Source organism: Mauremys reevesii, linkage group 7, assembly GCF_016161935.1.
Source record: "Mauremys reevesii isolate NIE-2019 linkage group 7, ASM1616193v1, whole genome shotgun sequence".
NCBI lineage: Eukaryota > Metazoa > Chordata > Testudines > Geoemydidae > Mauremys > Mauremys reevesii.
The window spans coordinates 7,640,490-7,655,174 of NC_052629.1; the positions used below are offsets into that span (position 1 = coordinate 7,640,490).

Consider the following 14,685-nt stretch of genomic DNA (forward strand, 5'->3'; position numbering starts at 1 on the left):
TTCTACAAATGACTAAAATAATTAAGGTAATGGAAATATCCAGATTTTAAGAGCCAGTATTTGGGGCCTAATGCAAGGCTAGAAGCAAGAGATTCATAAAGTAAGAAAGAACATAAGGTCAGACAGCAATACCCAAGCCAGCCCGCTGCCAGTCTCCAGGGAGGAAGTGAAAGTGCCCCACATGCCCTGAGGGTTCTCCTGCCATCACTCATCCTCTCTGATCCTCAGAGGCTACTCCTGCCATCCATCTCCATCCTGGCTACCAGCCATTCCTGGACACTGCCACCACCAATTTATTATTCCCTTTTATCAATACTTTTTTCCTATTTATTTACACACTCCTCAGGTGGGGTGTTCACCAGGACCTCCACACAGCCACCAAGAAAACTTGACCCTTTTGTGCTTAAATTCTTTTTTTTTTATTTATTTTTTTTACCTATGCCTATTATTTTCATGTGGTTAATATAACTTCTTTCTCTATGTAACTTATTAATTAACTTTTTTTTATTATATACCTTCTTTATCATTCCTCCTTTTTCTCCCTCTTCCATGTCCCCCTCTGTCTTTCCTCTTTAATCTTTCCTCAACTGGTCCTCTCTCTTTCCTTTCCTCTTTTTCTCTTGGGACCCTCTCTAATTCTTGCCTAGTTTTTCTGTGATCCTTTCTGTGCTAGAATATCTTTTTGAGGTGATGACACAGTATTCGAGATGATTTGCGCGAGATGGATTTATTATATATAATTCTTTATATATATATATTATATTATTCCTCTAATTATTTTTTTATTTTTCCTAACATTCTGTTTGCTTCTGCACACTCTCGCTGCAACAGCATCTTGACATCTCAGAGAACTATCTCTCACTCTCCTATCTTTTTCATTAGCCATTTAGTAGCCCCATCACATTGTATTGTATGTATAGTTTTTTTTTTTTTTGCATTATTACACATTTTATTTATTATCCATTCATTTTATTTTTCATTTGCCCAATCACTTAGTTTTTTGAAGATCTTCTTTTCTTCTTGACAATCTGCTTTTCTATTTTAGTCTTAGTAGTCTTAGTATCATCTGTAAACTACCACCTCACTGTTTACTTCTCTCCAGATCATTTATGAATATAAATAAAATAGGATTGAATGTGGACTGTCCTAGGGAACACACCACTGAACCCCCCTTCATCCTGAGAAATTTACCATTAATTCTACCCTTTGTTCCCTGTCCTTTAACCAGTTCTCAATCCATGAAAGGACCTTCTCTACCCATGACAGCTTAATTTACACAGAGAGCTTTTGGTGAGGACTTTGTCAAGGCTTTCTGGAAAATCTCTTCACTATGTCTACCTATCCCCTGTGTCCACACCCTTGTTGACCTCTTCAAAGAACTCTAATAGATTAGTTAGTAACGATTTCCCTTTCAAACTACCACCATTAGATATGTGTTAAGAGTTTTTTTTTTTTTTATGTTTCACAATTTTCTATTAATTTTATTCTTTTCATTGTTTTTGCAGTACCGATGTTAGACTCTACCGGTCTGTAATTGCTAGATCCACTTTAAATATTTTTTAAATATTGGCGTTACATTAGTTCTAACTTCCAGTCATTCATTTATTTAAAGGAAGGACAACCTTGGTTAACATTAGTTTAATAGTTCCTTTCACATTTGAGTTCTTTCAGAACTCTTGGGTGAATGCCATCTGGTCCTGGTGACTTGTTAATGTTGAGTTTATCAATCATAGCATGAAGCAACAGCAATAACCTCAATTAAAACTGGGCACCTCTTCATAGATTCTGGAAGCCCTACTCAGAGGGCTCCGAGTAGTACTTTACTCCTTGTATAGACTCAGTGGGACTTCTGGAGTACACTATTGCTCTGTGGGAGCAAAGGTATCCAAAGCTGGCCCTGGGTTTGGCAAATGGGGGTTTCTTGCTTTTGTACAGAATAAAGCACTAACATCTTGTCCTGATGGGTCAGATGGGCGTAGCTAAACTGGGCGTAGCTCCAGACTCAAGCAGTGGTTGACCTGGATTGCAACCCATTGTGGTTTCAAGGAAATTCCACATTTGAGGTTTAAGCCAATTCCCAATGAAGTCAATGGCAAGACTCTTTTGATTTCAGTGGGAATCACATCGGGGGTCTTGTGTCCTCCTTTGTATCTCCTGGGTGGAACAGTGCTAGGGATGTGTTTTGCTGGAAAGGTAGGTGAGGCAACTTCAAAGCGACTGTGCTAGTTCAGAGAGGCCTACTCTTTTCTGACCAGTTTAACATACATATCCTTATTAGGGGAAATGATAGGCCTAAAAAAAATCCTTCTACATCCGTTGCCCTTAGGATACACAGCAAACTAAACTGAAGGTGAAGCGTCTCAAAATAACGAACTTCTAATTCATCTTCAGGAATCTCCCCTCCGAAAATAATTAGCATTCAGAATTCATTTGGGTTCTTAACTGAGCCTCACTGACTTTATCTGCTTCATTTGCAGAATTAAGCATGATGGGCAAAGATAATTCCGTAAAAGAAATCATTCTTTCATCAAAGACCATAAAATGAATAATAATAAAAAGGCAGGTGGTGAAAAAAGAGATTCCAATTTAGTCACAGAAAAAAAAAATAATAATTTGGCTTCTCTTGGACTTTCCTAGAGTGAGGCCTGGGTGAGAACTCTGTGCAGCAGCAAACTGCACCACGAGACTCTAAAAGGGCATGTTTCTACACATAGATCATAGAATCTGTAGTTACATCCTCAACTGGTGTAAACTGGCACAGCCCCTTTAATGTCAGTGGAGCTTACACCAATTTACATGAGCCGAGGAGCTGAACGTTTACATAGATTTTGTGCAGGATTTGCAACTAGTACATAGCATGTGACTTGTTCCCACTTTTCCAGTTCAATGGATGAATCAGTAAACAACTAAAGAAAGAATTAAATATAAACGTTGGTGGGAAGGGATTTGGTTTAGTGCTTAGTAGAGTGGTGTGGGAGTTAAGACAACAGGGATCTGCTTTCAGCTCTGCTACAGACTTTCTGCAACTTGGGCTGGGTCGCGTTGTGTTTCTGGATCTCACTTTCCCCATCACTGACATGAGAGTAATCATACGGGGCTAATTTACGTGGGGTGTTATGAGGCTTTGAAAATTGCTTTGAGATTCCTTAATGAAAGATGTGATGTAAGTGCCAGGTATTATTAATATCAATTGCTGTCTTGACAACACAACAGAGATGATCCCAAGAGATACTGTACTGTTGCACTGGGACAACGCAGGCCATCAGTGGTCCTAGGTGAACGTGAGTGGTCCTGAACACTAATACAACAGCTGAACCTCGGATGGAAAAATACACTAGGACAAGAGGCGAACTTGAGAATCATAGGATGTTCTTGACACAGGGGCAAAAGATGAGCCTGGGAAAAAGAGAGAGGCTGGTGTTCACAGGGGCAGTAGGTGATCTTGAGAGATGTCTGGGCATTATGGCAAGAGGGTAAAGTTGAGATTCATCTCTAGGGCACACAAGTCTCCTTTCACCCAGGCTGAAAAACAACTTGTCATCATTTTGCACAGACAAGTGACCCTGAAGAGAAGAGAAAAAAAACCCACCTCTCTGCAACAGTAGCTGCTCAAGGAGCATGGAAGGATAAAGTCATTTTAAAGGCACTTCTGGTGCATTGCATGGCCATATATTTCAAAAAGTGAGTGCAAACATCTCTGAGTGTCCTCAGGGCTGCCAGCACAGATGTGTGTGCAAGCGAGTCCCTGACAAGCATCTGTGTAGACTGCAGTTAATGTGGATCTTTAGTTCTGTGTGTGGGGACTGATTTTGATTTGCCAATGATCAGCGCCTCTGAAAATCAAGCCCTTGCTGCCTGGACACTTTCAGGATGGGCACGTTTGGAATATGATTAATGTGTAAGCAGGCACATATTGCAAATAGCACCTGATATTGTGCTGAGAAATCTATTAGGAGGAGATGGAAAATTAGGAGGCAGATAAAGAATAGTCACAGATGGAAAAGGGCCCTCTGCCATGGAGATGAGGTAGAACTGGAAATGGATTAGCGGGAAGGAGCACAGGAAACACAGACATGGTAAGAGCTGGCTGTCGGCACCCCCCTCACTCTCCTTTGTTTCCCAGGTGGAGCGTGCAGCATTGGCCAATTCATTATTGCACATTGGCTATTCTGTCATCCATCCCATCTTCCATCTCTTTAGCTGTATGAGACCAGACACAGCTGCAACATGTTGATCCGGCTTGGCTGCAGATTGTACGCTGGCATTGTCATTGTCAGGGAGAAGCACCTTTCCCCCAGCCCCAGAGATGCCGTGGCTGGCGAGACGCGCCTCTCCCCTGGCTCCGGAGCTGCTGCGGCCGGCGAGAAGTGCTTCTCCCCCGGCTCCGGAGCTGCTGCGGCCAGGGAGAGGTGCCTCTCCCCCAGACCCAACTCCAAAGCTACTGCAGCTGGCGAGAAGGGCCTCCCCCCCGGCCCCAACTCCAGAGCTGCCGTGGCTGGTGAAATGTGCCTCTCCCCCGGCTCCGGAGCTGCTGCAGCTTGGGTGAGGCGCCTCTCCCCTCAGACTCGGCTCCAGAGCTGCTGCGGCTGGCGAGAAGGGCCTCTCCCCGGCCCCAGCCCCACAGCTGCCATGGCCAGTGAGAGGCGCCTCTCCCCCAGCCCTGGGCTGCTGCGGCGAGAGAAGAATGGGGGGAATCCTCTCTCCCCGCTGCAGCCCTGGGGCAGACTGCACCCCAACACTCTCATCCCCAGCCCTACCCCAGAGCCCGCATCCCCAGCCAGTGCCCTCACCCTCCCACCCCTCTATCCCAGCCCTGAGCCCCCTCCCACACTCCGAACCCCTCAGCCTCACCCCCACCACACGTCACCTCCATAACAAAATTCATTCTGCACCTGGATGTAAAAAATTAGGGGGAACATTGGTGGTGACTGGTGCTCATGTCATGGAATATCTGTACCCAGCTCACGACAAGGGCTCATTTTAGATTCTGATTTTGTACCATAATTTGACGAGCTCTGCAGCCCAAATGCAAGTGGAGAAACAAAAGAGGTTGTGGCAAATACTAAAACCCTTGCTAGGTATGCAAACATCTCTCCAGCGCTGCCCAGTGCCCCTAAAACGTCTGCCCCCAATTCACTTGACTAAGTACCAGGAATCATTCCTGTGTTTGACTCCAAGTTCCATGATAACACAATGTGAAGATAACCAAAACTGCAAAAAACCTTACCCATTTAGAGACCATCTACTGTAATAGGCCATATGCTGTGTCTGTCACTACCCTCTGCTAAACCGAATCAGAACTGCTCACCAGTGTCTTACTTTCAATGGGACTTGTGCTCCTAAATTACTCTGCCCGTCTGAAACAGTTAATTAGTGATTCTCCCTCAGCGCAAGTGCTTTTGAAGCAGGTGGGTCTGAATTTTACACCCGCCGCCTCTATGACATATGTCCACGGTATGTGACATAATGACACGCACGGCATGCTAAGAGTCCCAGGGCATTTTTTTCCTTTTGTTGTGATTTGCAGAAACAGTAGAGCCTTACTAGTGGTGGCCTGAAAAATTGTAAATCACACAGCAACGCTCCGGGAGTGTAAATTATTCCTGGTAGTTCATACTGGGTAGGCTGTCACCCAACACAATTATAGAAGTCAGCCGAGTGTCCACGGAGGAGCAGCTGCATTTCAGTGGTGAATGATGTGACCACATGTAAAGTGCTTTGGGGATCCTGTGGGATGAAAAGGTGTCAATTCTCAGAATTATTATGCTGAAGGACACAATCCTGTACTGATTAGTGTTAGGATATAGATATTCAGACCTGTCTGCAAAGGCCTATACTTAAAGAATTTAGGTGTATTCTTATCACTTAGCTAGTAATAGAGGTATAAAAGAAAGAATCAAAATCACTGTCTGCCAGTGTAAGGGCCTTCTCTTACTGTGACAGTCTGAGGCCTGGTTCTTAGGCTAAGGCCTTCTGCTAAGCAGCAAAGGCAGCCATAAGCTGGGAAGTGTATGGTCACATCCTCACATTCCAAACTAGTCACATTGAAATAAGGTGCTATTGGGCTGTTAGGAATACAATCCTGTCCTGATATTTCTGTCACCTCCAGAGAAAGAGAAGAGCCTAGAAGATGTAAAAGGAAACTTAGTTTGATAGCATCCTGTCTGGCAAGAACTCACTTATCAATAGCTGGGATGTGAAATCCTCATTTCTGTATTGTTCTATCCCTGTAGTCTCCACTTCCCTATTGTTTGTCTGTATAATCTCTGTCTGGTTCTGTGATTGTTTCTGTCTGCTGTATAATTAATTTTGTTGGGTGTAAACCAATTAAGGTGGTGGGATATAATTGGTTAAATAATCATGTTACAATATGTTAGGATTGGTTAGTTACATTTCAGTAAAATGATTGGCTACGGTATAGCTAAGCAGAACTCAAGTTTTACTATATAGTCTGCAGTCAATCAGGAAGAAAGGAGGGAATGGGAACAGGGACTGGGGATGGGGGAATTGGAATCATGTTTTGCTAAGGGAGGGGAATGGGAACAGGAACAGGCAGGGAGGGGGATAGGAAGAAGGAAACTGGAATCATGCTTTGCTGGAAGTTCACCCCAATAAACATTGAATTGTTTGCACCTTTGGACTGCCCCTAACAATTAGAGCTAGCAGAAATGGCCTAAATAACTTGAGATCCTTGAAAGCATCATTCATTGACTATTAAGATTTTAATCTAGAGAACTACATATTGAGAAACAGCCCCTAGCCCCTTTTTTTAGCTGTCATGAGCAATCAGACTGATTTAAAGAGAAATTCTCCTCCTCAGGGAATATAATGAATGCAGTTCATGTCAATAAATGCTGGATGTTGGGGGGGGGGATCAGGGCCTGAGGCTTGACAGGTGTGAATGTATGCTGTTTGCTTGTTGCATTTCATTCTCACTGTCCTGTACAGCACCTAACACAATGGGACCCTGATCTTGACTGGAGCCTCTGGGTGCTAACATAACAACAAAATAGTTAATAAATGAATGCATTTAAATCCTCCCTTTAGAAACTTTTTTTATTAAATTATTTTGTTTTAAATATTATTTATTTGATTGATTATACATTAGTTCAGAGAGAGCTCCTTTGAAGAAACAAATAGAAAGTGCTGTCTCTCTCTCTCTCTCTCTCTCTCACACACACACACACACACACACACCCAGGCTTTACAAGATTCACAGAATCGTAGATAGGTAGGACTGGAAAGGACCTGCTCATTCAGTCCAGTGCCTGATGAGAATGCCACGGCTTCCCTTGAAAGCCTATTCCAGTGCTTAATCCTCGGTCTTCTTTTCTCCAGAAGATGCCCAGTTTTATTAACCTTTCCACAGAGGATTATTCCTTGTGAGCTGATGATTATAAACATATTATGTCATATATAATCACTGTATGCTAAATAGAGTTTAAATTGTAGGATTATAGAAGTATAAGATTGATCAGTAGTTACCAGGGATAATTAGGTATTAGGTATCTAAGTAAGTAGGGATGACATGCAAAGCCTCCAGGCTGAGGCCTGTAAGATTTTAGCTTAGCCATACTAGAACATAGACTTAATGCTTGACATAAGTGAACAAAGAATGACCCTATGCCACAAGATTACGGGAAAAGATGTACCATTGGGGGATACTGCTAATTTTTCACAGTAAGAGTAATTTTCTGCTTACAAGATACCCAGTACAGGTTTTCTAAACCTTTCATAAATTTTGTTGCTCTCCTCTGGACTCGCTCCAATTTCTCCACATCTTTCTTAAAGGCTGGCACCCAGAACTGGACACAGTACTCCAGCTGAGGCCTCCGCCTCATATTCAATTTTTATCCACTATAAACCCCAGATCCTTTCCAGCAGTACTGCTTCTGGGGCAGGTTCCCCCGGCAGCCAAGCTTCCTCCCCCCTCTCTTCCCCAGCGCGGCGGCGTGCCTGCCTCTCTCCTCCCTCGCCTGCGATGGCCCTTGCGAGGATGGGCCTCGCTGCTCAGACCGGGAAGGAGGTGGAGAAGAGGCAGGAGTGGGGCCTAGGGGAAGGGGGGTGAAATCAGGGCATATCCCTCCAGCCCCCTGCCGTGAGCTGCTCAGGGCAGGGGGCTGGGAGAACCCCCCGATCCCAGCCCACCCCCCAGCCCTCTGCCCTGACCCCTGCACCCCCCTCACACCCCAGCCCCCTGCACCTCCCATGACCCCAGTCCTGACTATGGCACCTCCTACATATACCCAGCCCCCCCCAATACCCTGACTCCTGCACCCTCTTCACACACACGCTGCCCTGACTCCTGCACTCCTCACACATACCCAGCCCCCCCCCACCCTGCCCTGACTCCTGCACTCCCCACACATAACCAGCCCCCTCACACGCCCTGCCCTGACCCCTCCACTCCCCCCACACACCCCGCCCCCTCCACGCCCCGCCCTGACTCCTGTACGCCCCACACATACCCCGCCCCCCCACACGCCCTGCCCTGCCTCCTGCACTCCCCACACATACCCAGCCCCTGACACCCCTGCCCTGACTCCTGCACTCCCCACCTACCCACCCCCCTACACGCCCTGCCCTGACTCCTGCACTCCGCACACATACCCAGCCCCCACCCCCTGCCCTGACTCCTGCACTCCCCACACATACCCAGCCCCCCCACACGCCCTGCCCTGACTCCTGCACTCCCCACACATACCCAGCCACCCCACACGCCCTGCCCTGACTCCTGCACTCCTCACACATACCCAGCCCCCCCACGCCCTGCCCTGACTCCTGCACTCCTCACACATACCCAGCCCCCCCACACACCCTGCCCTGACTCCTGCACTCCCCACACCCTGCCCTGACTCCTGCACTCCCCACACATACCCAGCCCCCCCACCGGACGGAACCCCAGAGCAGCAGCGGGCTCAGCCCGCTGCTGGTCTCCGGTCCCAGCTGCTGGCTCCACTCAGCCCGCTGCTGGTCTGGGGTCCCAGCCCCCTGCCCCACTCAGCCCGCTGCCAGTCTGAGGTTCTGGCTGCCGGCCCCTTGCCAGCTGGGGTCCCGGCCGCTGGCCCGCTCAGCCCGCTGCCAACCTGGGGTTCTGGCTGCAGGCCCCTTGCCAGCCGGAGTCCTGGCCACCGGCCCCGCTCAGCCCGCTGCCGGCCTAGGTGAACAGAACCCCAGGCTGGCAGCAGGCTGAGCAGGCCGGCAGTGTAAGATCAGCATTTTAATTTAATTTTAAATGAAACTTCTTAAACATTTTGAAAACCTTGTTTACTTTACATACAACAGTCATTTAGTTATATAATATATAGACTTATAGAGAGAGACCTTCTAAAAAACGTTAAAATGTATTACCGGCACGCGAACCTTAAATTCGAGTGAATCAATGAAGACTTGGCACCCCACTTATGAAAGGCTGCCAACCCCTGGCCTAGCCAGTTATCCCCCGTTTTGTAGCAGTGCATTTGAGTTTTAAGTTCATAAGCCTCCTGTAAATGAAAAGCAGAAGACCTGTAGTAGAAAGAGAACGAAGCATATAAAGTACTAAGGGAGTAAATTAGGCCGTCATCAGTAAACATCAGCATAAAATGTTCAGAAATGAACTCAGGGACAATCCAAATGCTACTGCAGGGGTTTAGCTGCAGGTTGACCTAGTGCCGGCCCTCATAACAACCAGGGGCAGTGGAGGACCTGTGATTCTGTACAGTATTAGAGCAAGTCTCAGGAGCTCTGAATGCCGAGTGAGCCATACTAAGCCTGCGTCAAACATTTCCCACTGCAAACAATACCAGTTGTATGACCAACTAGGGAAGGGGAGTTGTAGCTCCCCCCTGCAAAACAAAATACACGTTTTATCATCCAGGTGGGAAGCAGCGAAGATGCAGCTCCACAGGAAATGGTTGGCTATGAATTGGCAATAATTTCTATAACAGGAAAGGTTACAATTTGACCCCCACAGGATGAATAGCAGAGATGCTGCTGGAGTCCCACTGAAAGCAGTAGCTCTCCTCTCCCCTGAAAAGGCTTATGACAGCATGCCAATGTTTCCTTTCTTTATGACCATGGAGATTTTGGCATTACCAGGGAAAAATATAGATATAGAGATAGATATACAATAATTTGCAGAATACAATAAGCAGCAGAGTGACAGAGGGGAGCTGGGTCAGCGGTAAATTAGATAGTCTATACACTGCCTTCCTTTCCAACTTAGAGTGGAAAAGGGGAGGGTGGGGGTTGCAGGGTAGTAAATCTCCTTCCCGGGTGTTTATTACTTGCACAGGGAGAAAATTACAGATATGAGTAGTTTGTTAAGGAAGATGGAGGCTGAGCAAGGGTAAGCATGAGAATGGAGGTGACCAGATAGTTCTGAGCCTGGGTAACAGGGTGTAGTTAACAGAGGTTTTTCAAAGCATTGCAAGAGACTGACACTGGTGGGAATAAGTTCCAGGCCACACTGGGTAAAGACCTCAAATTAACAGAAAGGGAGGAGGGAAATAAGGTTGATTTAGCTGCCAGGAGAAGAATTAGTTTATTCATTCCCTGGAGCAGTCAGCAAATCCTGAGGGGTGCTGGGCCCCGTTTGCCATCCAGGAGCTCAACAATGCCGGGGACTTGACCCTAAAGCAGGGGATGAGGCACTTTCACGTCCTGTTCAGGCCAGACTTGGCACCCACTCCTGCGCACACAGACACGGCGATGACACCTCGCAGGCCAGCCACATGTCACATTTTAAATGAAAATCCATAGCAAGTTATGCCTCCGATTGGTTTTAACCTATTCTAGCCCCACAGAGACGGAATGTTCCACACGATCGAATTCTCTGGCCTCTGTTACGCAATACATGATCTGATGGTCCCTTCCAACCTTAAAAATCGATGCACCTATGAACTATCAAGTTCCACCAGCTGCTTCTGTTTTCCACTGCCTGGCCGGGCTCTCTCCAGGCCTCACCAACTGTGCTCCTCCCAGGGCTGCTCTAAGTCATGTCAGCAGGAACAGTTCTCTAGGGATCCCAGTCATGCCTGCTCCCATCCCCACCCACCTTGGAATGCCATCTAGGAGGTGATGTGGATTTATGCCAACTTTACATCACTGGGGGATTTCCTGCTGCATGGGAGTCCCAAGCTGCACCATTAGGGCAGCTTCATCTCCCCTTTAGGGCAAAGCAACAAGCACTTGGCCTGGACCAAGACGATGGCTTTGATCCCAATGGACCGAAGGTAACGGCACCTTAGTTATTTTTTCAGGCCTGCGTTGGAAATCTTTTCCCTGCTGCCCTTCCCACCGCCGACATGCACACTTCTGCAAAGAACAGAAACAATACCTGGTCTAGGTCTTCTGCTGGTCTTTTGTTTTCTCCCGTGGCCTCTTGATACGGTAAAATGAAGAGCTCAGCGGATGTGGGCAAACCAGGCAGGACTGCGACCAGGACATGTTTGCTTGAAATACTTGTTGCCTGGTTATGTAGACAAACAGCGACAGGTGAATTGTAGTGATAGCCTGGAATGCTGAAGATTTCTGTGTTAAAGCACCGCAGTACGTACATTCAGGTATCTGCTGGTGATGGTGAAAGTCAGCGGGGCCTATTGGCATTCTATTGTATTCTTGTTCTGTCTGAGCTTTCAGACCATGCTCTTCAATATGGTACACGAGCCCCCAAAGGCACTGATTATAACCACACGTACTAAAGGCAGGTGCTGAGTAACTTTGCACACACTCTGCAGTTCTGACCCAGAGCATCTCCTAATGTGCCTGTCCTGGGTCAGTCCAGTGCAGCATGTTCCAGAGATGCTGAAATAATTGGAGCTTTGGTAATGAGGCAGAGTGCAAACAAACTCAGTTTTCCTTATTGTTCCCTCTGGCAGGTTGACTGTCTAGGTCTCCCGACGTGGGCGGGTGAGAAACATAATTGTGCATTTATTATTGCAATTCCATTGGACACCATTATTTTCTCTCTCAACCAATCAGAGGTGTAAGGAAAAGCTCTAGTGTCTCATTTGGATCTCACACTGGTGTGAATCAGCAGCAACTCCACTAATGCCAGTGGATCAAAACCAGGTCCTTTAACTTGAGTCAGCAAATTGAATTACCTGCCCAGAGTAATTCATTATCCTCTGGATTTGTGGCTATACCTTGCCAAACAAGATCAACCAAAGTGTAACGAAACAGCAGGGATCCATGTACAGTGACGGTCTTGATATTTAATCAATATTGGCAATTCGATAAACACAAGTTGCTTTGGGAAGTAAGCCAGAGACCTTGCTTTGACACTGTGGGGTACATTTTCAGAAGGACAATCTCCCTTCCTCTGACGCACGCTGTGCTCAAAAGTTAGTGCCTGCACTTTGATGCATGCAGTTGTCAGGGTAAGCCTGAGTATCTGCACCCCTATCTAGCTGATCGCGGTGGGTGTGCCTCAGGCAGTCACAGACACAAATACCCAGTTTGGCGGTCCCTTTCATGCTATGGGTACGATTTATGGGGGCAAAAAGGGGAAGGACGTAGGGTTTGCCATGCCAGATCAGACAATTGGGCTATGACGTCTGGTTTCCTGCTTCTGGCAGTATCAACAACTGATGCTTCAAAGGAAGGTGAAAATAACCTATAGCGTACCTTCTTAGTTGCTCAGTAATGCACAGTGAGGGATTGAGGGATGGAGGGATGAAGAGAATTCCCTCCCAGCACTCAGAGGTGATATGTGCACATGGGACTACCCTTCCTCTAAGCACAATTATTACCTTCAAATATTGCCCTTAACTTTATTGTTGAGTGCCTGTAAAATACAGCTGTGTGTTTACTCTGTCCTGACGGAATGTAGTGTTGGCTGGGGGGAGGGAGTCTTGGGGGGGGGCATCACCTTGGAAAGTGGAGCTGGCCCAGGAGTGGGTGCATAATCACCTAAGAGGCTTAGACAAGGACTATCAGTGCTCATGCTCCAGGGTATAAAGTGATCACCTGCAGTGAACAGGAAGGAATTTCCCCCATGTAACCTATCAGATAATTAGCTAGATGCATTTTCACCTTCCTCTGCAGCATCAGGTACTAGACATTGCTAGAAGGGATGGGACTAATGGTCGAGGGACTAATGGTGTGAATAATCATGATAAAGTTATATTGGGATAATCCCAAATTAGGAACATCATAATCCAACATAGAGAAAAGACCGGGAGCACGTAGTAGAGAATCAAAACATTTCTACAGAATATTTACACTAGCATATGGAACTCTATAGTAAGGATATAATCATCTATTGACATTTCTAGATTGGTATAAATATGTAAAACAAGGAAATCATTTTCTATTGAACTAGTTTGGTTTTTAGAGTAATTGTGTAGAACCCTATTCAATTTCTATAGCCCACTCTTGGTTTTATCCCTAAATTCTATAGGACTTTTCCATCAAGGTTTTTTAAAGTGTGTCATACAGCCATGTGATCAGCTGTCAAAGCGTTCCTTCTTTTCAAGTCAACACTGATACAAACAAAAACCCTAGCGGTATTGTATCACTCTGGTTGTGATAAGTAGCCTTGACATCCCAGGTTTATAATCTATTTTTAGTGAATTGATTTTGTTTTATTGCATTGTTGATGTTGTGAAAAGCAATTTAGAAGCTGAATGGGCCATCAGATACTTGATATAGACACACAAAGGTCTAAAGGTTACAAACCAAAGCCCATAGGAAGATTATTCTTCCTCCTCCTCCTCCATGTTTTGATGAGGTTAGAAAAAGAAATTGCATTGCGTGTTGTTCATTGAAAATAACTTTAAAGATAAAAACAAGACGGGGACAGATTTTTAGAAATACAGCCCCTAGAATGGACTTTCACAATTGGTGTGTGCCTTCAGCATGACAGTCCAATCGTTTGTGGCACCAGCTGTGCAAATGGCTGGTGTGGCAGTCAGAGATTTGTGTATGCAGTTACTATAATCACACACAGGAACACAATATCTGTGGGTACACATTCCATGCATGTACTCTCTCTCTCTCTCTCTCACACACACACACCTACAAATCAGTTGCACAGACCCTTTTCCGTTGCTTCAATCTGTTTCACAGTGTAACATCGACACACCCTAGTCGTCAGCAGGCAGGATTGAATCTACGATCTCTGGAGCTTAGTGCACGAGCCTCTACTGCGTGAGTTAAAAGCCATATGACTGTTAGCTAAGGCTGTAGAGCAGATTCATTCATTTCTAAGTGATCTCGGTGCCACCAGATGGGACACCCCACCACACCCAGGAGGTGTGTGTGGGTTACAACAGCAGCACTTGCAATCTCCACTAACTGGTGTAACATTTGTCAGCCTTTTATAAACCCCAATCTCCAGCCCCAAATACTATTTCTTTAGGCCACAGCTCTTGACAGTTTCTAGTACACCAAGTATGTAGAGGAAAATGCATCTCCAGCACTGGCCCATGTCTCCAGAATGATGTATGTGGAGTAAAATGCACTTGCACGGCTGGACCATGTAGCTAAGGTTATATGTTGGACACAAAGCACTTACAATCCTGCCTTTTGTATATGAAGAAACACACTTTCGCTGCTGCTCCATAAATCTGGAACATCCTTTTTGTGCGTTCACGTGGGGCAGCTCTGCATTCTGCTGCTGTATACAGACAGCAGCCAAGGGCAGTAATCATTATTACGCAGTGTTAAAACTGCTCTCATTGTTATTGCGTAGGGGCAACT

General features: G+C 46.1%; 1 protein-coding gene across 6 annotated transcripts in view; it reads right to left on the reverse strand.

Moving 5' to 3' along the window:
- Positions 1 to 14,685, reverse strand: part of SORCS1 (sortilin related VPS10 domain containing receptor 1) — a 393,912-nt gene that overhangs the window by 13,776 nt on the left and 365,451 nt on the right. For all 6 annotated transcript variants that reach the window (XM_039481793.1, XM_039481792.1, XM_039481791.1 and 3 more), the window contains one exon: positions 11,321 to 11,452. In XM_039481793.1, coding sequence (XP_039337727.1) covers positions 11,321 to 11,452 — 132 coding nt within the window. The remainder of the gene's footprint in view (positions 1 to 11,320; positions 11,453 to 14,685) is intronic.